The sequence below is a fragment of the Callospermophilus lateralis genome, chromosome 1 (assembly GCF_048772815.1).
Source record: "Callospermophilus lateralis isolate mCalLat2 chromosome 1, mCalLat2.hap1, whole genome shotgun sequence".
Taxonomy (NCBI): Eukaryota; Metazoa; Chordata; class Mammalia; order Rodentia; family Sciuridae; genus Callospermophilus; species Callospermophilus lateralis.
The window spans coordinates 167,325,772-167,350,556 of record NC_135305.1 but is presented as its reverse complement, the minus strand read 5'-3'; the positions used below and the strand labels follow the sequence as shown (position 1 = coordinate 167,350,556).

Below are 24,785 nucleotides of genomic sequence, written 5' to 3'. Positions count from 1 at the left end.
TCTTTATCTCTATTGATATGATGAATTACACTTATTGATTCCATATGTTGAACCAACCTTGCATCCCTGGAATGAATCCCACTTGATCATGGTGCACAACCTTTTTGATGTTTTTGTTTTCGATTTCGAAGAATTTTATTGAAAATTTTTGCATCTATGTTCATTAGAGATATTGAAAGTCTAATATTTTGTTAAAAGTTCATCCAAATTGTTTTCATTCATAGATCTTCTGTCCAGTATAAACTCTCCTATGGTCAGTAAGCAAGAACCTTTCATTTAAAAAGTTGACATTTGTGTGGCTTCTCTCCAGTATGAATTCCCTGGTGTATGATAAAGCTTGAACAATGATGCCTAAAAGCTTTACCACATTCTTTACATTTGTAGGGATTCTCTGCAGTATGAATTCTATGATGTTCCACAAGCACTGATCTTTGACTGAAAGATTTGCCACATTCTTTACATTTGTATGGCTTCTCTCCAGTATGAATTTTCAGGTGTTGAACAACGTTTGATTTCTCATGAAATGTTTTGCCACATTGCTCACATTTGTAGGGCTTCTCTCCAGTATGCATTCTGTGATGTTTGAAAATGCTTGCGTGATGCCTAAAAGCTTTGCCACATTCTGTACATTTGTAGGGCTTCTCTGCAGTATGAACTCTGTGGTGTCCAGTAAGTGCTGATCTTTGGGTAAAAACCTTGCCACATTCTTTACATTTGTAGGACTTCTCTCCAGTGTGTATTCTCTGGTGAATAGTAATTGATGATGAACCCTGTGGTGTCCAGTAAGTGCTGATCTTTGGGCAAAAGCCTTGCCACATTCTTTACATTTGTACGGCTTCTCTCCAGTGTGGATTCTCTGGTGCTTAGTTAATGCTGAATTTTGCTTAAAAGCTTTGCCACATTCTTTACATTTGCAGGGCTTCTCTCCAGTATGAATTTTCTGGTGTTGGAAAATGCATGAATATTGCCTAAAAGCCTTGCCACAGTCTTTACATTTGTAGGGATTTTTCTCCACTATGAATTATATGGTGATCGTTAAGTAGTGATATTTGACTAAAAACTTTGGCACATTCTTCACATTTGTAGGGTTTCTCGCCATTATGAATTCTCTGGTGTTGGATCAGATTTGATTTCTGACTAAAACATTTGCCACATTGTTCACATTTGTAGGGCTTCTTTCCACTATGACTTCTCAGGTGTTTGATAATGCCAGCATGATGGCTAAAAGCTTTGCCACATTCTTTACATTTGTAGGGATTCTCTCCAGTATGAATTCTATAGTGTTCAACAAGAACTGTTCTATAATTAAAAACTTTGCCACATTCTTTACATTCATATGGTTTCTCTCCAGTATGGATTATCTGGTGTTGAACAAGATTATGTTTTAGATTAAATGTTTTGCCGCACTGTTCACATTTGTAGGACTTCTCTCCAGTATGAATCCTCCGGTGTTTGATAAAGCTTGAAGAGTGGCTGAAAGTTTTGCCACATTCTTTACATGTGTAGGGCTTCTCTCCAGTATGAACTCTCAGGTGATAAGTAAGTATTGATCTTTGAATAAAACCTTTGCCACATTCTTTACATTTGTAGGGCTTCTCTCCAGTATGAACTTTCTGGTGTTCATTAAGGTCTGGTTTTCTATTAAAACTTTTGCTACATTATTTACATTTGTAGGGTTTCTTTTCAGTATGAATTTTCTGGTGTTTAGTAAGGTCTGATTTTCAATTAAAAGCATTGTTACATTCTTTACATTTGTAGGACTTCCCTCCAGTATGTATTCTGTGATGTTCAGTTAGCAGTAATCTTTCAATTTCTTTACATCCGTGTGGTTTCTTTCCAGTACAAATTTTCTGGTATTGAAAAACAAAGAGATCTTCGATTAAAAGCTTTTCCACATACTTCACATTTGTAAGTCTTCTCTCCAGAATGATACCTTTGGTTTTGTGTAAGGGTTGAATTTTGTTGTAAGGCTTTGGAACTTTCTTTACATTTCTCAGAGATCTCATTAACATCAATTTTCTGGGATAGAACAACTGAGCTTTGATTAAAAGCTTGGCCACATTCTTTACATTTGCAAAATTTGTCACTGCTATGACATCTCAGGGATTGAGAAACGGTTGAGAAATTGTTAAACTTGAGACTTTCTTTACAATTACAGGGCTTCTCTTGGGCATGGATGCTCTGATGCTTGACAGGGACTAGATCTCTTCTCAGATTTTTCATATTTCCTTTCAGAGAAAATATGTGCTTCCAAAATTGCTGTGCATTTATTCTTAACAACATACAGAGTTCTTCAAAAGTAATAAGCATAAATGGAAGTATTTTCTGAGATATTAATTGTTCTTGATATCTGTTACCAGTAAAATTTTCATTATGAACAGTCACTGATAATTGGTTTTGTCCCTTATAATATGATTTCTGAACTTCACTCTCACTTATAATTTCCCCTAATTTTCTTGATGGTAAATAGTCAAGGTCGCACTTCCCATATCTTCCCTTTATTACTTTTTGTAATAAATATGTTATGCCCTGCTCTGATGAAAATTCTTAAGTATGATGAGAAGTCATGGCTGAAATAAATATAAATAAAATTGGTATTACTTAATAGATTGAGGTGAATATATTTTGCAAATGTACCATATGAAATTATAACACTGTCAGGACATCAGCAGGAGAACAGTTTAATAAATGCAATGCCATCATTACTCCAAAAATACATAAACTAAGTAAAAATGTACAAACAAAATTACATTGTGAGAACTACCAAAACCATATTAGAGTACATGTTCTTGCAAACATCCCACATGGGCATTTCTGTTGGAAGGATGGGTGGGCTGCGAAATAAAACCTATGAAACTAAAACCATGAAATACACACAAAAGAAAAGAAATGTTTCACAAAGTTGGTGCAATGACATGTTAAGCCAATGAGAAGGGGGTGGCATCCAACAAAGATAGAGCCTGCACTTGCTGTAGTTATAGCAGTATAGATCAAAGGGATTCTTGTCTCTGTACTTTCTTCTTCACAAAATAATAGGTTATGGGTGAGGGTAGGCAGTTTGTTTCATTCTTAATGGGTCATGCCTATCACTGATGCTGTTCTGTACTGTAAAGGAGCTAGGTAAGAAACCACATAAGCCACACATTCTCAAACCAGCAGGATATCTGCTGGGATTTCCAGACACCAGACTTTCCTGCCTATTGGCTTCAATATTGTTTTAGTTCCCACAAAGCTCACAGGTGGTTTTCTGCATATCCCCCTTATACATTTTTTAAATGCAAACAATGGGCAGTTATCTCAGGTTCCTATATCCTTGTTCTGAGGGCACAACAACCTATTATCATGATACAAAAAAGAAGTAGTAGCAAACACATCATTCCAATAATATACCATGCATAATGTTTCAACGTATTTCGAGATTTAAAGCATAAGGAGATTGAATACAGGCTCAACAGCCATAGCAGAAAAGCTATTTGCAGTTCTAGCCTACAAAGTCAGGCAGAGGGCCATTTATATAATGTAGAAAATCTCAGGCTGCAATTAAACACCAGAGATCTTTTAAAATACCAACTCCACTGGAAGTTAGAAAATTACCAATAAAACTGCCAGGAGTCATGGCATCCTTACAGGTTTGTCCTTTACCAATTCTTGGAGACCAATCCAAAATATAACCACTATTTCTAGAAACTTTATGTTGTACTGGCATGACATTTGCACATTTCATCCATTTAAGAAAGGTACAAAATTCTATTGCAGAACAATTGGAGCAGTAAGGTATTGGTAAATGTTCCATGGAAATGACTGGCTTGTTATGAGAATGTACTATTTTAATAACTGTCCTGACACATAATCTTAAGTCCCATGGGCCAGCATGATTGGCTGGTCTAGGTCCCCCATATACTCTCTTTCCCTCAAAAGATACTTTTAAACAGCCAGCAGGTTTATCATGGAACCAGCATATAGGTAATTGCTCATTGTAGCCAATATAATGAAATCCAGTTACATGGATGGGTGTAATGTGAATATCTGTAAAACATCCCATCATATCAGGATCATTAGTAAATATTGGGATGGATTCTCCAGTCCACACCACCATGTGTACTACAGATGGATATGCAAAATAGGTCCAATGAATTTCTACATGGACCCCACACACCTTCACAGTTCAATAGAGTTATCATGACCACAAACATTGTGGTTGGAGATTTAATATCTCCTTTTTGTTGAAACATCTGCTCAGTCTTTTGGATAAGATTCTTTAGTTGCTTACACACTGGCAGTTTGAGTGTTTGCGTGGCAGGGCCATCCATGCTCATCCTTTTCCTCCATATTAGCTTCCTATTCCTGCTGGGGTGAGGATTGACATCTCTGGTCTAAATTTTAGTCATTTGAACGTTGGCTCTAGGTCCATGTTTGATGGCACGTTTCAGTACCCAAATAGGACAAAATGAATCTTCTGGGAAAATACAAGCATGATCTCTACCCCCCATTATCACTGAATCTGGTCTTTGAACCGTTCTGTTTGTAAATCTTTGCACCAAACGAGGACCAACAGACCTGTTACACTGGAAGACTTGTCTCAGCAGCACTGTGACCTTCAGAATCACAAATTTAAAAATTTAGAACCAAAAAAATCATGATTAAGGTTATTTATTGGGGCCTTATCTGCCCCTTTTTGTGTAATTGTAGGTTAATAAATAAGTGAGCCCACTCTACAATGGCTGGATCTAGAGGATTATAAGGAATGCCCGTTTTATAATTAACATGAAATTGGTCACAAAACTTGAAAGAACTAGTATAAGGTAAAGCATTATCAGTTTTAATCTGTGAATGACAGCGTAATGTTGCAAAAGCCCATAGGCAATGAGAAATAAGATGTTGAATAGTCTATTTTTCACAGGCAGAGGCAAAGATAAATTAAGAACAAGTATTCACAATAATATGAACATAATAATTTTTGCCAAACTGAAGCATGTGAGTTACATACATTTGACATAGCTGATTTGGCAATAAAGAATAGGGATTATCCCCTGTTGGTGAAGACAGAATATGTATAACACATTATGAATACTGGCAAACAAGTTGATAAGCTTCTTCCCTACGGATTTTTTTAAATGTAAACTAGAAGCATTCTGATGATGTAAAATGTGTGAGGCTTCTACAAAATCAAATAAAGATATTTGTTGACAAACAGCAATAAGCTTTTCAATATTATCATTAACTGATGCCAAAGGATCTGGAAACTTCTATAGAATGTGCTCTGATATGGCCAATGAAGATTTTTGATGCATTTGAATTGTCTTCTGTAAAGTATAGAATAAATGAAATGATGCTTTTGGTGGTGTATCTACAACAATAGCTGTTTCAAAATGTTTAGGAACTCCCACAATATATATACTATCACTATAAAACACTAACTGGCTCATTAGTAAAATGAAGTAAAGCAAATGAGAATTTGAAGTTCTGCTCATTGTTGAGTAGTTTATATTGTCTGTATTATCTCAGTATGAGCACGGCTCCAGAAATCTGCTTTTCCTGAACTTGAGCAATCAGTAAATACTACCATTGCTGTGGCTACCGGCTGAGCACATACAATTTGTTCAAAAAATAAATGAAGTTACTAGAACAAACTGAACAACATTATCATGAGAATGAAGACTTCCTACTTAACTAGGAAAATAAGCAAAAGCTATTTTCAAAGTATTGGAAGACTGCCAGAGCCAACTATGCTATTGGATAGAAAAAGAGGTTACAACAATAGAAGAGGCTGATCCAACCAAATATAAGACTCATGTTCTACCTTTAATGAGTAATTGAAAATCACAAAATATGTAATGCAGTCAAGAACTTTTGAGGAGAGTGAGATAGCCAGATCTGGCTAAAATCCAATTTTTTTTTCCTGCCTTAGTAGGTAATTACCTTTGTGCCCTTCTTGCACACACACTTATCTGAGTATTAGTTTGTGAATCATAATTTAATTGTTGCTCCAAATCACAAATGATCCTGCCCAGTCAACAGTTCTAAAGTGATATATACTCCATGCATTCTGTTTATCTCTGCCTGCTCAGAACAAAATTCCATCCAATTAGACTTCCACAACAAATATCCACATCCTGAAAGACAAGCTTTCACCAGGGTAACCCAATCAGTAGAGGGCAGGGCCTCAGTACACACTGATTCTACCATGTTTTGAACAAAAGGTGAGTTTAGGCCATGCATGAAGCAATCGGATTTTAACCCTTTTAATGTTTAAAAATTAAAGAAATATGAATTCACATATTTTGGTTTGGATTACGTGGATCTAACTGCCCAAAAATAGGGTATAATTTGAATCCCATTAAATTTTCGCACACTGCTTTGGTGGCTCTAAGGCCCTGTTGAAACAAGAGAAATTTTACACCATACCACACCCCACCCCCAGACTTTGTGGCCTAATGGCTTCAACAATGTTTTAATTCAAGCACAGTCCATGGATGGCTTCCCAAAAATGGTAAACAAGATGAGTCCATTACTAAGGAGTGTAATATAATTTCCCTGCCTAGGGAGGGATACTGTGTTACTTGTCAAACATAGTCTTTCCTTCTTTGTAATATACCACTGTACAACTACGAAAAAATCTACCTACTCTCTTCTCTCAGTGAAAAAAAGAGAAATGCAAAATATATGCAAACATATGTGACTTTCTTGAAGACTCTCTAAAAACTGATTTCTATCTTTCATGACAAGGGTCCTGGAGAAAATAGATATTTAGGTGACAATAAAACATATTCAACAGAGGTCTATGGACTCTTTAAAACTATATAAGGAAAACAATTTTAATTGCAAAAATACATGTCTTGAGAAGATTCACAATAAAAACAAGTTTGAGAGACAATTAAAAACATGGCATAGCCTATATCTGTATTACACAGATGACACCCCACACATGATGATCAAGGTAAATGACTTGCTTTGGATTTTTTAAATTTTTGTTATGTACTGATTTATTTCATTGACAAATTAAACTTTATACATTACTAGATATATCATGGTATTTTTGAAAAAAAAAATATATATAATTTTATATATATATACACCAAGTGAATGAAAACCTGTATTATTTCTTATAATAATCAGTTTTGTGCTTAGAAAACACTTGTTCATTCTATTAGCATTTATTAGGAATACAGCACAATACACTCCCTACACTCATGTGGTCCAACACAACTCTCAACCTTCTTAAGCCCATTAAAATAAAATACTGCACATGTAGAACAACACTACACCAAACACAGTGCCTGGGAACATCAATTTACTCATCTGAGTTGGTTCCAAACTCAGATGCTCCTACAACCGAATTTTTTTGATCTGCTTTATTTCACAATAAATGACAAGATTTTTTACAACTAATAAGAACAATTCCATATTTTTCTCATTCAGTCATTAATGCGAATATAGGTTGAGTCCATAACTTTACTATTGTAAATGATGCATGCAACAAACAGTGGAGATATCGCTTGAACATCTTGATCAAATCTCCTGTGGACACATAATTAAGATTTGCATTTCGAGTTCACTAAAACGTCTATTTTTAACTTTTATTATATATGATTCTTGAGATTAAGCCCAAAGATACTGTACCACTGAGTTATGACACAAGCCCTTTTAAAGTTGTTTATTTTTAAACATGTTGTCACCACATTGTTTTGTGACTTGTCCCAAACTTGAAACACTAGTATGGCTTCTAAATTAGCTGGGATTGACAGTATGCATCACTTTGTCTATTTTTTAATAACATCCAAACTATTTACCAAAATGACTATCAAATCCATTACTGGCTGATTTTCAAATGGACAAACCAATTAAAAATAATACACCACACACACCAAAAAAAAAAAAAAAAATGAAAACAAGGCTTAACCAATGTAACAAACTAAAGCAGCAGGAATTGAACATTAAAAAACTGAGAGTTATGGATTACCTGAAGTATAGAAAATAAAAATTTAAAATAAGTTTTTTAATGAGCTAAAACAGAATACAGAAAACTGAACAAAAATCAGAGAAAAAATGTTGATACAAGCAGAAATTTTATATTTGAAAATATAAAATTTTATATTTGAAGAAATTTTATATTTGAAGAATTTTATATTTAAAGATCAAGGGTTAATGTGCACAGCTATAATCCCAGCAATGTGGGAGACTGAGCCAGGAGCTTCTTAAGTTTGAGGCAACCCCAAGTTCATGACATCAGGACAAAAAAAAAAAATTTAAAAAGTTTTTGTTTTCTTTTGTTTTTTTAAAGACAGGAGCTGAGAACACAATTTAGTTGTAAAATACCCAAAAAATTCCATCCCCAATACCTTTAAAAAAAATCAGAATTTATAAATATGAGGTATAAAACCAAAATCAAAACCTAAGAAGTCCAATTATCTCCAATTAGTGGGGGGGGGCACAAAAAGGTTTGTATATGTTGCTCAGTGGTTAAGTACTCCAGGGTTCAATCTCTAGTACCTCCATAAAATTCAAAAAGAGAAATACTTGAGGTCACAAAAACACACAAACAAACAAACAAAAAACATGTAAATCCTAGAAAGGTATTTCTATATAATTATTATGCAATTCCTTAGGAAGATTTACAATACAGAAGGGATTTCTGAATATATGTTCTTGGTTGGCATTTTTTTTTTCTTTTATCCCTTTGACAATATTTGATCTGTAAAAAGCAAGAAAAAATAAAAACTTTTAACATATATAAATGCCTACAAAGAGCATCAGCACTAGTTCTGGCCTCCAAAAATACTAAAATAATCCACTATAATGAAAAATAAATCTGCACAGCAACACAAATTACATGAAATTTTAAAGTTCTCTTGGGGAAAAAAACATCACTTCCAAAGACAAAACACTTAATCTGGCAATACAATTTGAAAGATAGAAGCATAAAAATCAATATGAACTTGTTAATGTATATGCAATATTAAAATAACTGTAAAATTATCAAAATTGTGAAAGTATATTAGAATAAAACAAAATTTTATAATAAATCAAATTGAATTTATTACTAAAAAAAGATTACATTAAATTTACAAATTGTAAATTTAATGTAATCTTTTTTTAAACATTTTTTAGTGTTAACAGACTATATTTTATTCATTTTTTTATATGCAGTGCTGAGAATTGAACCCAGTGCCTCACACATGTGAGGCAAGCACTCTACCATTGAGCCATAACCCCAGCCCCATAATGTAATCTTTATAAAATCTCATGTGAGTTACAAAACAAATAGCCATACAATATGCAAAGGGATATGGGAAAGAAATCAAAGCATGTCAGACTGAAAATCAATGAACCACAAATTAACTGATTAAGAAAAGTAGAATAAACAATTATAAGAAATAAAGAAACTCTGAAAGGAGTAATTCTTCACTTTTAGAAATTTGTTAGATTGTACCTGCAGTATTATAAAACACCAATCAAATCACAAAACTTGACTAATAGAATTTAATCTAAAAAATACTATTGTATGTAGTGTATAAAATGCTTTAAGTGTAAGAACACAAATAAAATGCAAAAGAATATGAAAATATTGCATACAACATTAACCAAAAGAAAAGTGGAATAAGAAAATTACAATATGCAAAACATAGTTTGAAATAACAGTTACATGGGGCAAAACAGATTTTTAATAAAGAAACTGTGACAGGTAGACTAGAAAATTATGATGATGATGAAAGTAGCTAGGTGCTCTAGCACACACGTGAAAACCCAGCAGCTAAGGAAGCTGCTTAAGGAAGCTCAAACCAGCCTCACCAACTTAGAAAGGCCCCAAGCAAGTTAGGGAAATCATGTCTCAAAATAAAATATGAAAAGGACCAGAGATTTGGAGCAGTGGTTCAGCACCCTTGGCCTCAATCCCCATTACCAAAGTACATTAATTAAACTTAAAAATGAAAACTTTTTTCCCCCTCCATTACTACAATAACAGTATGAACACTTGTAATTCACATCGTACTTCCCAAATATAGATAGCAAATATTGAAAAAATTGGATAACAAAATAGGAAATAACACTGGAGTATGAAATAACATTGTAGTACTAGGAGATACAATATCTAGCTTCTTGTAAAGTCAAACAAAACGGCAATCACCAAACAGAAAAAAAAACGAAAGACTCAGAAAAACTATTTTGAACAAATTACATTTACAAAAGTAATGTTCTGAATAGCAAATGAAATATTATACTGGATAGAACAACTCAGGTTATAAAAAGTTAATATATATGAAAATATTAACATTTCCTACATATTATGGAATAAAATCAAAAGTGAAAGAGGGACTGGGGTTGTAGCTCAGTGGTAGAGCACCCACCTTGCACCTGTGAGGCACTGGGTTAGATCCTCAGCACGACATAGAAATAAATATTGTGTCCAACTAAAACTAAAAAAATATTTTAAAAAAAGTGAAAGTGATGTTAGAAAATGCATAAATATTTCACAATTAGTTGATTTGGTCTTTTTCATGAATTGAAGGGCAAAATTAAAAGATATTTCTACTCCTCAAAGTTATCTGGAAGTTTATGCAATATCTATTAAACTCCAAATGTTATTTTTCCCAAAAAGAGAAAAAAGATATTCTACAAATTGTTATGAATAACTCAAAAATATTCAAAACACAACCAAATTGGAACAATGTTCAGACTTAAAAATCTACAATATTCAATAGTTAATACTGGCAATAAAACCACTAGGCATATAGAATTCTAAGTGAGTATGTTAGTAAACCCAAAGTTTATGGCAAATTAAGACACTTGCAATTGTTAAAATATTATTCAAAAGAGACATCATGTCAAAGCAAACAAAATATTCCTTGAAATAAGTAAATAAGAAAATTTAAAATATATAAACTACAGAATATTTTTCAAGTCCAAAAAGGTAGGAAATTTTGTAAGAGCTATAATAAGGAAAAACATAAAGCAGATTTTGATAAAAATAATAAGTCACTAGAAGCTACTGACGTGGATCTGGGGTTGTGGCTCAGTGATAGAGTGCTCACCAAGCATGCACCAGGCACAGGGTCCGGTCTTCAGCACCACATAAAAATGAAATAAAGATATTGTGTCCACTTAAAACTAAAAGTAAATAAATAACTTTTTAAAAGAAAAACACTGAACTGTTCTACTAGTATAAATAAGATAGCTAAACTTAAAAAAATGGAGAATGGTGTTTGAGATGGGGGAATATAAATAAACCTTGTTTTTATGAGATTTCATTTTTTTTGAGATATAAAATTTCTAAAGACATATAACAATTTGAACTAAGTATATTTGATATGTTGGAAATAGCAAGATTTATTTGTGGTTTTGATTATAATTAAAATTTCAAACACTATACAAAAGATAAAACATTTTCTTGTCTGTACAAAAAAAATGCCATTTTTTTCCTAAAAAGCAAGAATTGAAACCTGTTATTAAGGATAGCCTTTAATTTGCAATCCTCCTGCATCAGAATTCCAAGTAGATGGAATTACATGAATTTTTATTATCTATATATTGATGAATTTGTTCTAATGTGTAGCATAAAGCATTTTAAAGGTAGCTTTCAAAATTTTGCAGTTTTGTTCCAATTTTGTTCGCACATTGGTACAACCACTCTAGAAAGTAGTATAGAGATTCTGAAAAAAAAAAAAACTTGGAATGGAATTTAACCTTGTTGTATCACTATGTGGTATATATACAAAGGAGTTAAAAATCAGCTATCACATTGACACAGACACACCAATATTTATAGCAACACAATTCAAAATAGCTAAGCTACAAAGCCAACCTAGATGTCCAATGAAAGATGAATAAATGAAGAAACTGTAATATATATATAAACAATGAAATATAACTTGGCCATAAAGAAGAATAATTTTGTGACATTTGCTTGTACGTGGATGCATCTGGAGACCAACATCTACATTAAAGAGCCAATTAAAAAAAATAAAGATTGAATGTTCTCTGATATGTGCATGCTAACCCATAAGAAGGGAGGGTGGGGAGGGGAAAAATAGAAGTTTATTGGATTAGACAAAGAATGAAGAAAGGAAGACAGAGGGCTGGGGATACAGCTCAGTTAGTAGAGTGCTTTTCTTGCATACACAAGGCCCTGAGTTCAATCCTTATCCTGCATGCACACACATACAAACACACACACACACACACACACACACACACACACACACAAGTAGGATAGAAATAAAGGAGAATGAATCTGATTACATTCATATATACATATATAAATATAACATGGTGAATTTCAACATTGTGTACATCCACAAGATTGGTTTCCCAATTAGAATAAGATGTATTCCATGCTTGTATAAAGGATCAAATGGTTTTTACTTTTATGCATAACTAAAAATAACAAATAAAAAGAATTATTGTGGGGGAGGTTTTCAAGATGGCAGAATAGAGAGGTTGCCTTCCTGGCTGCTCTGTGGTGGGAAAACAAAAAAGCAGACATGCAGTTTTTCCAAGATGGGTTTAAAAAAAAGTGAGGAGTGACTTGGAGAGTCGGGGGTTGGATATTTTAAAAAATTAAAAAAAAAAAAAAAAAATCCCAGGCAACATAGCTGCTGCCACAGCCAGGCTTGAAACACCAGCCAGAGTTGTTCCCCCATGAGCACAATGGAGGGATAAGGGAATTAAAGAAGCCTGTATGGATTCTTGGGAGATCCAAAGCATATCTGGAAACAGCATTTAGATATCAACGACATTGTCCAACAAATGTGAAAGATGTAGTATCCAATATCCTGCTGAAGAAGAGTAGCTACCATCCCTCCAAGAAGCATGCAGAGGACATCATAAGGAAACATTCTGCAGCCACAGCAAAGAGGCTAGCAGCAGACAGAACCAATGCCTAGTAAATCCAAGTTTGGCCTGAAATACAGGCCCAATAAATAAATGCACACTGACATATAGTGTTCTTACATGACCAGGAGAAAATCAAACATGGAGAGAGGTAGTCTCTTAACAGACTACTAGTCGTGTTCAGCCTCCAGACACCTCCCTCTCCAATCTGGCTCCTTACAATACTAGTGAGAGAGATGCTTCTGGTAAGGAATTTGGAAGAACAAGGGGGAAGAAATTGGAGTCTGAATCCAAGACCAGGAACTGTAGGGTCTTCATGTGAGGTATGGGACAAACAGTTGGCTCCCCACCACAAAAAGGGAATCCAAGTGAAATCCTTGGGGTATAGTCTTTCAGCCTAAACCAGTAAGTCTTGGACCCCGGAAGTGTGCTGATTTGAAATCTCCAAATCAATAGGGTTCAGTGAAGAGGCTGGAGCCTACTTCATCCTAAACACTGCCTCCAGGAATTCTGACAATTATATTACCTCTTGCATTCCAGAAATCCAGAGGTTGGAGCATTATGCTCAAGACAACCCTCCAGATCACTTCAAAAGGCAGAGATACTGAAAGAAAAATAATAATAAAAAAACAGTAGAAATCCTCAAAGTGAAGAAATCAATAAATCAAATAAAAACTCAATAGAAGAATCAGCAAAAGACTAGACCACTTGGAAGACATAAACTCAGGCAATGAGACAAAATACATAATCTTGTAAATGAAGCTAACTATGCAGAGAAGATGTTAAGAAACCATGACCAGAACATCCAAAACATATGGGATGACATGAAAAGCGGAAGTTTGGAGATTTATTGAAATAAATAAAAGAGCAGAGATATAAACCAAAAGAATGCACAATTTTTTAAATAAAATAATATCAGAAAATTTCCCAACCCTACAGAATGAAATGGAAGATCATATAGAAGAGGTTTACAGGACACTAAATGAACATAATTAGAATAGGCGCACACCAAGACATTATAATGAAAATGACTTACAGAATAAGGATAGAATTTTAAGGACTGGGAGAAAAAAATATCAGATTACATATGGAGTGGGGGGAAATTGGGATCTCAGCTGACTTCAAGCCAGACATTCAAAGATAAAAGGTCCTAGGATATTAATACCACAGTCTTAGGGGAAAAAATGGATTTCAATGAAGAATACTATATCCAGAAAAATTAAGCTTCAGATCAGATGATAAAATAAAAAACTTCCATGATAAACAAAAGTTACAAAAATTTCACAACTCAAAAGCCTGCACTACACAACATTCTCAACAAAATATTCCATGAAGATAAAATGAAAAACAAAGCAAAAATCAGCAATGGGAGGAATTATGCTACAGGAGAAATCAATCAAAGGAGAAATTATTTCAACTTAAAAACCAGAAATAAACCCAAGTGGCTGAGAATACATATCATATCTAAATCATAACCTTGAATGTAAGCAGACTAAAGTCATCAATTAAAAGACATACACTGGCAGAATGGATTAAAAATGAAGATCAAACGATATGCTGTCTCCAAGAGATTCCCCTCATAAGCAAACACATCCACAGAATAAAAACAAAGGGATGAAAAAGAATATATCACTCACATGGATTTCCTACACAGGCAGGAGTTTCTGTCCTCATAACAGATAAAGTTACCTTCAAGCCAAAATTAATCAGGAGAGACTAAGAAATACATCTCATACTGTATAAACAAATAATACATCAAGAAGACATAACACTTGTTAATATTTATGGACCATCTACACACACCAGACAAACCCTTCTCAATTTCAAGAATCAAATAGACCATAGCATAATAATACTGGGTAACTTTAGCAGACCTCTCTCACCAGAGGATATATCCTCCAAAGAATAATATAAAAAACTAAAAACTATAATCAACAATTTAGATTTAAAAGAAATATATTGAGTATTTCATTCATTAACAAGTGATTACACTTTCTTCTTAGCAGCACATGGTTGCATCTCTAAAATAGACTGTGTAGATTTTTTTTCAATTTTTAGATTATCCATTTTATTTATAAGTGGTGCTTAACATTTTAAGCCAGTGCCTCACACATGCTAAAAAAGCAATCTACCACTGAACAACAACCCCAACGCCAAATAGAAGATATAATAGGCCACAAAAAAAATTCTATGAAAATTTTTAAAAAATAGAGAATATACCCTGCATTCTAACAGATCATAATGGAAAAAACAATTAGAAATCAATGATAAAGTAAAACAAACAAACAAACAACAACAACAACAATAAAAAACAGAAGCTAATCTAACATTGAACAACCAATGCAACCAACGCATAGCAGAAGAAATCAAGGGCAAAAAACAAGTTGATGATGATGTGGGGAAAAAGGTACACTCATGCATTGCTGGTGGGACTGCAAATTGGTGCAGCCAATATGGAATGCAGTATGGAGACTCCTTGGAAAACTGGGAATAGAACCAACATTTGCCCAAGGTTTCCTACTCCTTGGTCTATATCCAAAGGACTTAAAACCAGCATACTACAGGGACACATCCATATCAATGTTTATAGCAGCAAGATTCACAATAGCTAAAGTGTGGAAATAACCTAGATGTCTCTCGGTTGATGAAAGGATAAAGAAAATGTAGTATATGTACCCAATAAAATATTACTCAGCAATAAGACAGAATAAAATCACAGCATTTGCAGATAAATGAATGGAGTTGGAGAATATAATGCTAAGTGAAGTTAGCCAATCCTAAAAAGCAAATGCCAAATGTTTGCTCTAATTTAAGGAGGCTAATTCATAATGCTGTGGTAGAGGAGAGGATTAGATGAAGTCTAGATAGGGCAAAGAGGAGGGAAGGAAAGGGAGGGGCGTAGGGGTAGGAAAAACAGTGAAATGAGATAGACATCATTACCCTGAGTACATGTATGAAGACATGAATGATGTGACTCTCCTTTGTGTACAACCAGAGATATGAAATTTTGAGCTCTATACATGTTATAGAATTGTAATGCATTCTGCTGTCATATAATAAATTAAAACAAAAAAATGTTTTGAAAAAATAAATAAAATAGATAAACACAGCCACACTAATTAAGAGAAAGAGAACAAGTCAAATTACTAAAATTTGTGATGAAAAAGGAAATATCATGATGGACACTACTGAAACACAGATGATAATCAGAAACTACTTCAAAAATTTATACTTCAATAAAATAGAAAATCTTGAAGAGGTCGGCAAATTTTTGGAGACATATGACGGAACCAAATTGAATCAGGAGGACACATACAATTTAAACACATCAATTTCAACCAAAAAGATAGAAGGAGCTATTTAAAAAAAAAAAAAAAAAAAAAAAAAAGCCAAGGACCAAATGGATTATCAGCCAACTTCTACAAACCAAGTGAATTCTAAGCCAAATTCTAGCAGAAATTCAAAGAATTTACACCAACAGTCCTCAAATCATTTCATGAAAATAAAACAAGAGAACCGTCCAAACTCATCTCATGAAGCTCATCCTGATAACAAACAGCAGACAAAGACACATAAAGGAAAGAAAACTGCAGACCAATATTCTTGATGAACATAGATGAAAAACTTCTCAATAAAATCATGGCAAATCACAAACAAAAACATATTTAAAATAAGTGGAGTTCACTCCAGGGGTGCAAGGATCGTTCAACATAAGAAATCAATAAGCATAATTCATCACAACAATAAAATTAAAGACGAGAATCGTAATTATCTCAATTGATGCATAAAAAAAGCATTTCACAAAATATAGCATCAACATATGTTCAAAAAAAAGCTATGAATAGTAGTTATATACTTCAACATTATAAATGCTACATATGCTATACTCAAGGACAACATCATTCTAAATGGTGAAAAAAAATGAACGAATTCTCTTAAAAACTGGAACAAGACAAGGATGCCCTCTTTCACCACTTTTATTTAACATCATCCTTGAAAACACTTCCAGAGAACTTAAGACAAAAGAAATAAATTAAATGGAAACTAACAGAAAAATAACTCAAACTATCACTATTTCCTAACAATACATTTCTATTTTCAAAAGACCCAAAAATTATCACTGGAAAATTTAGAACTAATAAATGAATTCAGCAAAGCAGCAGGATACAGAATCAACACCCACAAATCAAACATGTTCTTGACATCACTGATGAATCACATGAAAGAGAAACTAGAAAAACAACCACATTCACAAGAACCCTCAAATTTAAAAAAAATAATAAGTGTGTGTATATATTTGGGAATCAATCTAACAAAAGAGGTGAAAGACCCCTACAATTAAAACTACACAATACTAAAGAAAGAAATTGAAGAAGACCATGAAAGATGGAAAGATCTCCCATTCTCCCATGCTCTTGGAAAGGCAGAATTCACACTGTCAAAATGGCCATACCATTAAAATCATTATAAAGATTAAACAAAATTCCTACTAAAATACCAATGACAGTCGTCATAGAAACAGAAAAAGCAATCATAAAATTTATTTGGAAAATTAATAAGAGGCTCAGAATAGCCAAAGCAGCCTTTAGAAAGATAAGTGAAGCAGGAGACTTCACAATACCAGAACTTAAATGATATTACAGAGATATAGTAAAAAAAAAAAAAAAAACAACAGAATGCTATTACACCAAAACAAACATGTAGAAAAATGGACACATAAACTCACAGAATTACAATTATCTCAGATTAGAAAGAAAGGACTGAAAGTATTCATTGGAGAAAAGATAGCCTCTTCAACAACTGTGCTGGAAAAACTGGAAATCCATATGTAGCAAAATGAGATTAAACCCCTATCTCTCATCCTGCACAAAAATCAACTCAAAGTGGATCAAAGACTTAGGCAATAGAATTGAGATCCATCACCTAATAGAAGAAAAAATAGCACCAAATCTTCACCATGTCAGCTTAGGACCTGATTTCCTTAACAGGACTCCTAAACTGCAAGAAGTAAAATCAAGAATCAATAAATAGGATGGCACCAAACTAATAAGCTTCCTTACAGGAAAAAAAAAAAAAAAAAAAAAAAAAAACAATGAGAACATGAATAGACAGACTACAAATTGGGAGCAATCTTTGCCACGTGTACTTCAGGATGAGCATTATCTTCAGGAAATATAAAGAATCAAATACTTAACACCAAAAGAACAAATAACCCAATCAATAAATGGAACTAAGAAAGTTCACAGAAGAATTGCAATTGATCAACAAATATTTGAAAACATGTTCAACATCTCCAGCAATTAGAGAAATGCAAATCAAAACTACACTTAGACTTCCTCTCACTTGTCAGAATAAAAACTATTAAGAATACAAGCAACATTAATGTGGCAAATATGTGGGGAATAGGACTGCAAATTGATGCAACCATTCTGGAATGCTGTGTGGAGATTCCTTAAAATAAAACTTGTAATGAAAACACAATTTGACCCAGATATCCCACTCCTCAGTTTATACCCAAAGAACTTAAAATCAGCATTCTATAGTGACATAGCCACATCAATGTATATAGGAGCTCAATTTACAACAGCTCAATTATGGAACCAACCTAGGTGCTCTTCAACAGATGAATGGATAAAAAAATGGTACATTTACACAGTGAAATATTACTCAGCCAAAAACAAGAGTGATATATGGCTTTGCTGGTAAAAGGATACAACTGAGAAACATTATGCTAAGTGAAATAAGCCAATCCCAAAGAACCAAAGGCCAAATATTTTCTCTAGAATGCAAATGCTACTTAATTCACATTAAGGGGGTAGCTAGGGAAAAACAGAGGTACTTTAGATTAGATGGAGGAGAGTGAAGAAAGAGGAGAGGGTAAAGGTGTAGAAAGCATAGTAGAATGAATCAGTTTTATCCTAGGTGAATATATGATTACATGACTGCTGTATTTCTACATCAGGTACCAACAGAAGAAAGAGAAGTTATACTCTATTTATGTATGATGTGTCAAAATGTGTTTTACTCTCATATAAAACTAATTAGAAGAAAATTTAAGTTTAAAAAAGAACAAATAAATAAAACTAGGTTTTAGATGTAAAAAAGTATTCTTCAAGTAAAGAAAATTAAATATTAATACTTATTTAGAAATCCCGAAGAAAGTTATCCTCACCCAGGAAGACCAGGTTTCTATAGTTCTCTAACATCACATCTCTGTATAAATTCTTCTGAGCAGGTTCCAGGCATTCCCATTCCTCTTCAGAGAAATCAATGGTCACATCCCTGAATGTCACTAGTTCCTGAAATAAGATAAACAATAAATAAGGAGACTAATTAATAAATAAGGAAAGTAAAGAACACACTGACCATATGATTATTCATAGTTTTTGTTAATTGACCTATTCAGTTTTATTTCTATTTTATCAACTAGTGCATTACTTTTGGCCTTATGAAAATCTCCACAAATCTACAATCCTAAACAACAAGCCCAGTGAAAACATTCAAGGCCAATTCATACACAAAGCGCGTTCTTTAGATATTTTTTTTGTAAAGTCCAATAAACTAGCCAATGAAGGTTCAGAAAGGATTACAATAGACTATATCTATAAAAAAATACGAGTTTTTAAAAATCAGTAAGCAAAAACAAAATGCCATTAGGTATTAGTTACTTACATGTATATTTACCTTAAGCTTAGCTTCTACCAAAGTGGAAACTATCGTGTCTACACACCCTGGGCTGTGCCTAAATTTTTCATATTATTTGCCTTGATCACAAATAGTACCTTCCCTTTTAAGAATTTATTGGCTTTTTAATAAATTGCAATGGCTAAAGCCAAAATTAAAAGTATATTAGTTATCAGTAAATTCAATGTCTCTCTCTCTTTTTTTAATTTTTTTACAAAGTGTTAGCCTTTCAGAAAAACATAAGAACATAGGGTAAAATTATTTCCTAGGGTACTTTTCATCCAACTAAGCTGAAAATAGTCACTTCAAATTTTAATGCAGTAACAATCATACTGAAAAACAATGCCTAGGACTTTAATTGATAAATACCATTTTCAGTGCAAAAGATTTGAGGATGTATTTGTATTTCTTTCAAATTTTTAAAAAATCTCATTTCAGAACCAACACATAAGGTACAAAATATTTTTTATAGAACCTCATTTCCATGATCAACTTCATTCTTGTTTTCTGAAACACTTAAAATATTATCTGACTATTCTTTTAGTTTAGAATTATAGTTTTAGTTTAGCTTACACACTGAAAATATGAGAAGGGTCTAAAAATATCGACAATTGGTGCACAAAAAGGAGGCAGTACATTAAGTCATTCTTTCACACTATAAATAGAACTAAGGTTAGTAAACACCAAATTTTATGTAGATAAGTAACCTTCTTTCTGAAAAGTTTAATGAGAGGCATATGTATTGTAAGCTTGATTTTTCCTACAAAAATGTTTTGGGGTCTGGGGATGTGGCTCAAGTGGTAGAGCGCTCGCCTGGCATGCATGTGGCCCGAGTTCAATCCTCAGCACCACATACAAACAAAGGTGTTGTGTCCGCCGAAAACTAAAACAAATAATAAATAAATAAATATTTAAAAATTCTCTCTCTCTCTCTCTCTCTCTCTCTCTCTTAAAAAAACATTTTGGCAGCATTTTGGGGAAAATATAAATTTACTGAAAATATAACATCATATTTCTAAAGGGGGCAAGAATACTGATTATTTTCCTTGGAAGTGAAATACTTGTCATACAATGTATGACAGTCACTTTGTAGGGATCAGTACATTTTAAAAATACTGATTAATCTGCAGGGAATTCCACATAGGCATATTTAACAAAATTTTCTCCATCTGGTAAGGTTTTCGTATAGGTGACTCCTACTATTTCAATCATTTATTTTTTTCCCTTTTTGCTTCTTTATTTTCTACTTCCTCTTCTATTTATCCTTCTCTCTTCCTATACTTGCATTTGCTACTCCCTTTTCTCTCAAAGAAGAATCAGTTATCTGATAGTTCTCAAGGAGTTTTTTCCCCCCTATTTGTTTTGCAGTTTTCTTTACCACTGTTTTGATACCAATGTTGTCAATATTATAGGCAGTTATGCCAACATTGATGACAGAATCCATTGCATGGTGTGTAGCCTCTCCTGCATTGTGCTCATATTTGTATCTGACAGTTTGTTTCAATAACAATGATATAAGAAACTTTTAGGTAGAACTAAGGGGAACATTCATTGATGAATGTGAGTTTAAAATATATTATGGGATTTATAAATGTTATAAAATAACAAGCAGCAATGACAATCCTTTTTAACCATTTCAAATTTACACATATTACCCTAAGAGTTTTTCACATATTGATTCATAACAACCAAAATAATCTAATAGCAATAATCTGATAGCAATAATAGTATTTATATTTTATGACATTTTCTGAAATATACACTAAATGGTACAACCTGATATTTACCAAAATTTATTTGTCCTGTAATTCGGGAGGAGGGGGTAAACATTGAGTTCAAAATAAATCGAAACAATTTTCAGAGCAAGAGCTATTATAAATAAGAAGAGTCATAGACACATGTTAAGAAGACATAATCAAGTCAAGGAAATGATATTTATTTTATGGGCACATACATAAAATTTTCACTTTGTATACATAAAAATGGATTTTCATGTAAAATAGCAAATTTGGTTTTTAAAAAAGTTATAAATCTATGGGGATTGAGCCTTTTTTAAAAGACACTATAGAGATAATCACATTTAAACATAAAAAATAAACAAGAATTATATTTGTGAGTCTTGAACATTCTTCAATTTCCCTTATTATTTATAATTTGCTTTGAGATCTATTTCATAATTTTCAGACATTTCAATCATATGATTGTTGTTTCCTTAACTGAAAATGCATGGAACTTTTGTGGTTTGTGTCTGGGAACTGGAAGCAAAATAAAAAGAAAGCCTACAGGTTGTGGTCGGCTTCATGACCTCCAATAATAAAGCAAACACCTCTGGTAAACAACAGGCAGAACATTCATTGTCCAAAGAGAAGCACAAAATAAAAGTTATAAAGAAGAGATTCTGTATCAAATATGATGGTTTCCAAAGGTTATTTAGAAAACTCTTGACAATATTCTTAATGAAAACAAGAAAATATTTATCTTTAAAGAGAAAATCTGAGAGGATTTGGGCCAAGCAAATAAGGCTAAATCTGTGCAAGAGCAGATTGGTATGAAGTCTCAATTGACATAGAAGGACATATCACTGCCGTGATACCAGTGGACAAGTCAAAATATAATAAAATGTAAAGACTGATGTCAGTCTACTCATAAAAATACATTAGTTTTATGCAATTTTTTAGCTTTACACCTCTCTTATGCTCTAATAGAATATGTCAGTAGGCTTTCTTTAGTATTCTACAGAATGATTCTGTCCTAATTACTGCATTCTTTCAGGGCTAGCTAAGTTTTTAGGGACAATGGATGTGCATTTCTCAAGTACTTAAAGACAATGGAACATCTAAACATAAAGTAAACAAAGCATATTTCATTTCTTCAGCAATGTTCAGTGAACCCAAAACATCCCCAACAGAAGTCTAGAATACCAAGATTTTTTATGCTCCTTTTTCAAAAAGAAAACTTTTTCAATCTTGCAGGTCATGTAGTCATGGCATGAATTTACAAAAGTGTAAGAATGGAAGGAAGGCTCTCAATATAGGGGATATATATGGGTATATATAATGTAGAGTTAAATTTGACTATTGTGAGAAGCAAAGGAAGTAAAGTAGGTAAATATGCTAAACGCAGATGCGAAAGATAAAAAAGGAAGACTTCAAGTTCTAAACATGAAGTACTTTAGGAGGTAAATTTAATGCAGCCCCTGACCTGGACCACACAACTGGAGACCAAGCATGTCTTCTTCCTTTGTCCTTCCCTAGGCTTCTTTCTCAGGAGTCAAGTTCTAAACATGAAGTACTTTAGGAGGTAAATTTAATGCAGCCCCTGACCTGGACCACACAACTGGAGACCAAGCATGTCTTCTTCCTTTGTCCTTCCCTAGGCTTCTTTCTCAGGAGTGACTGCCCACAATTCAAATCCACATCTTGAAAATAGGCTTCTAAAGAAACAAAACATGTGGGTCTTCAAAGACCTTATTTGTAGGTTCAAGATTAATTTAACTAGAAGTCATTTAGCTCAGACCTCCCTGATTCTAAATTTTATTCATATACTTTTAAAGGAGAAAAGACCTCTTTAAATGAGTAAATACATAAAAATATTCGCATTTAGTGAGTTTTTTGTTTTGTTTTCTATTAGGGGTTGAAACTAGTGTAAATTTACAGATTTACCACCGAAAAATATCCTCTGAAATATTATTTATTTTTCATTTATTTATTTGTTTAAAACAGGGACTGCATAACTTGTCAGGGCTGATTTTATATTTCAAAACATAAATAAACAAAAGCACCCATTTTCCCAGAACATATATAATTTTGGTGCTATCTCCACAATAACAAATCATTAATATAAATCATATGTGAATAATTCTAGGATTTGCCAAGCCATATTTCACATGATTTAATGTTAGCTTAAAATGTCCAGATAATAATATATATGCTTGACTCTTACAAGGGTTCAAAGAAAAGGAACAGATTATTTAATATATCTGGAATTCACCGATTTAATTACAACACAATTTCAAAGAATCGAATTTGTTTTTCTTCAGCCAAAATGGAAGAGAGATTTTTTTCTACTTACAGATAAGCCATGGAATTTTATCTAAAATAAACTACCAAATAGAGCACACATGAGAAACCACTAAAAACACTTTTGGGTAGAAGAAGGTCAAATAATATTCTTATATAATGTAAGGGCAACATATTTTCTAAAACTCAAGTTATATCCAGTTGTTTTGGATATATCTGTTACATTTGAAGCTACAGAAACAAAATATACTTTATAGTTAGAGAAAAGCTAAACATGAAACAAGTTTTTGTTGTTGTTGTTGTTTTGGTCCCTTGTTTGTTTTTGTCTCTTTGTCTTTGTCTTCCTTTGTATTTTGTTTTGTCTTAAGGTGACAAGCCAAGGGAAACAGTGCTGAATAAAAAACACACGCAGGATCCAAGGGTATAAGAAAATCCTGGCATCTAAGACATTCTCCCATCCCTTTTTTTTACTCCTGAAATACATTGTGGAACTTTTATATGCACAACTGTGTGTGGGTTTTGTTGGAACTTTGGGATAATCTTCTTGCATTCACAACTCAGAGAAAATTAAGACAGGAGAATACATTCTATCTGCAGTGAATTGAGGCTAAGGAAAAAATACATATGGATCAGTTACATAAGTAGATTAATTGAATAATGGGAGATGCTTCTAAGCCACAGGACAACTAATTTTTCCTATGTCTCCCCTGCAACCCTGGGGATGTCTTCTAGGAAGATTTTATAACAAAGTTTCTCATTTGTGCTCTGTTGACAATTCAAGTGAATGGCCCCTGTGGGTACCAAGGCTATTCAGCAAGCAGTTCTCAAATCCATGACCAGGTACAAAAATAGGACAGTGGATCAGGGCATTCCACTTAGTAAAGTTTCTCTTTCAGTAAGCTTTTCAGTTCCTATGACCTAAACAACTAAAACTAATAACTTAGAGGTGAAAACATTTATTTTACGTCATAGTTTTAGAGAATGCAGTTTGTGGTAGGCTCATTCCTATCATGGCATAAACATCATGGAAGAAGGACATGGAGAAAAGGTGTTCAGCTTTAGGGAATCAGGCAGTGAAGAAAGACCAAATTACTGAGAGAAGGTAATCAGATTCAGGGCTATACTTGTGACCTACTTCCTCCAATCAGTTCTGTCTTTCCACAAGTCCAGTTAGGCTAATATACTGAACATATAGAGCACTCATGAAACAATGTAAAGTCTATCTTTTAACCTTCCTGCAACTGGGGACCATGA

At 33.2% G+C, this 24,785-nt stretch overlaps 2 protein-coding genes across 2 annotated transcripts in view; both read right to left on the bottom strand.

Annotated features, from left to right (window-relative positions):
- LOC143412062 (uncharacterized) overlaps positions 1-24,785 on the bottom strand; it is a 79,766-nt gene that overhangs the window by 4,864 nt on the left and 50,117 nt on the right. Inside the window, 5 exon segments of the mRNA XM_077109086.1 lie at positions 344-770; positions 803-976; positions 1,062-1,679; positions 13,323-13,327; positions 19,001-19,127. Of these exon segments, the coding sequence (XP_076965201.1) occupies positions 344-770; positions 803-976; positions 1,062-1,679; positions 13,323-13,327; positions 19,001-19,127 (1,351 nt within the window).
- LOC143641540 (uncharacterized) overlaps positions 1-24,785 on the bottom strand; it is a 107,977-nt gene that overhangs the window by 33,101 nt on the left and 50,091 nt on the right. The window lies entirely within an intron of this gene.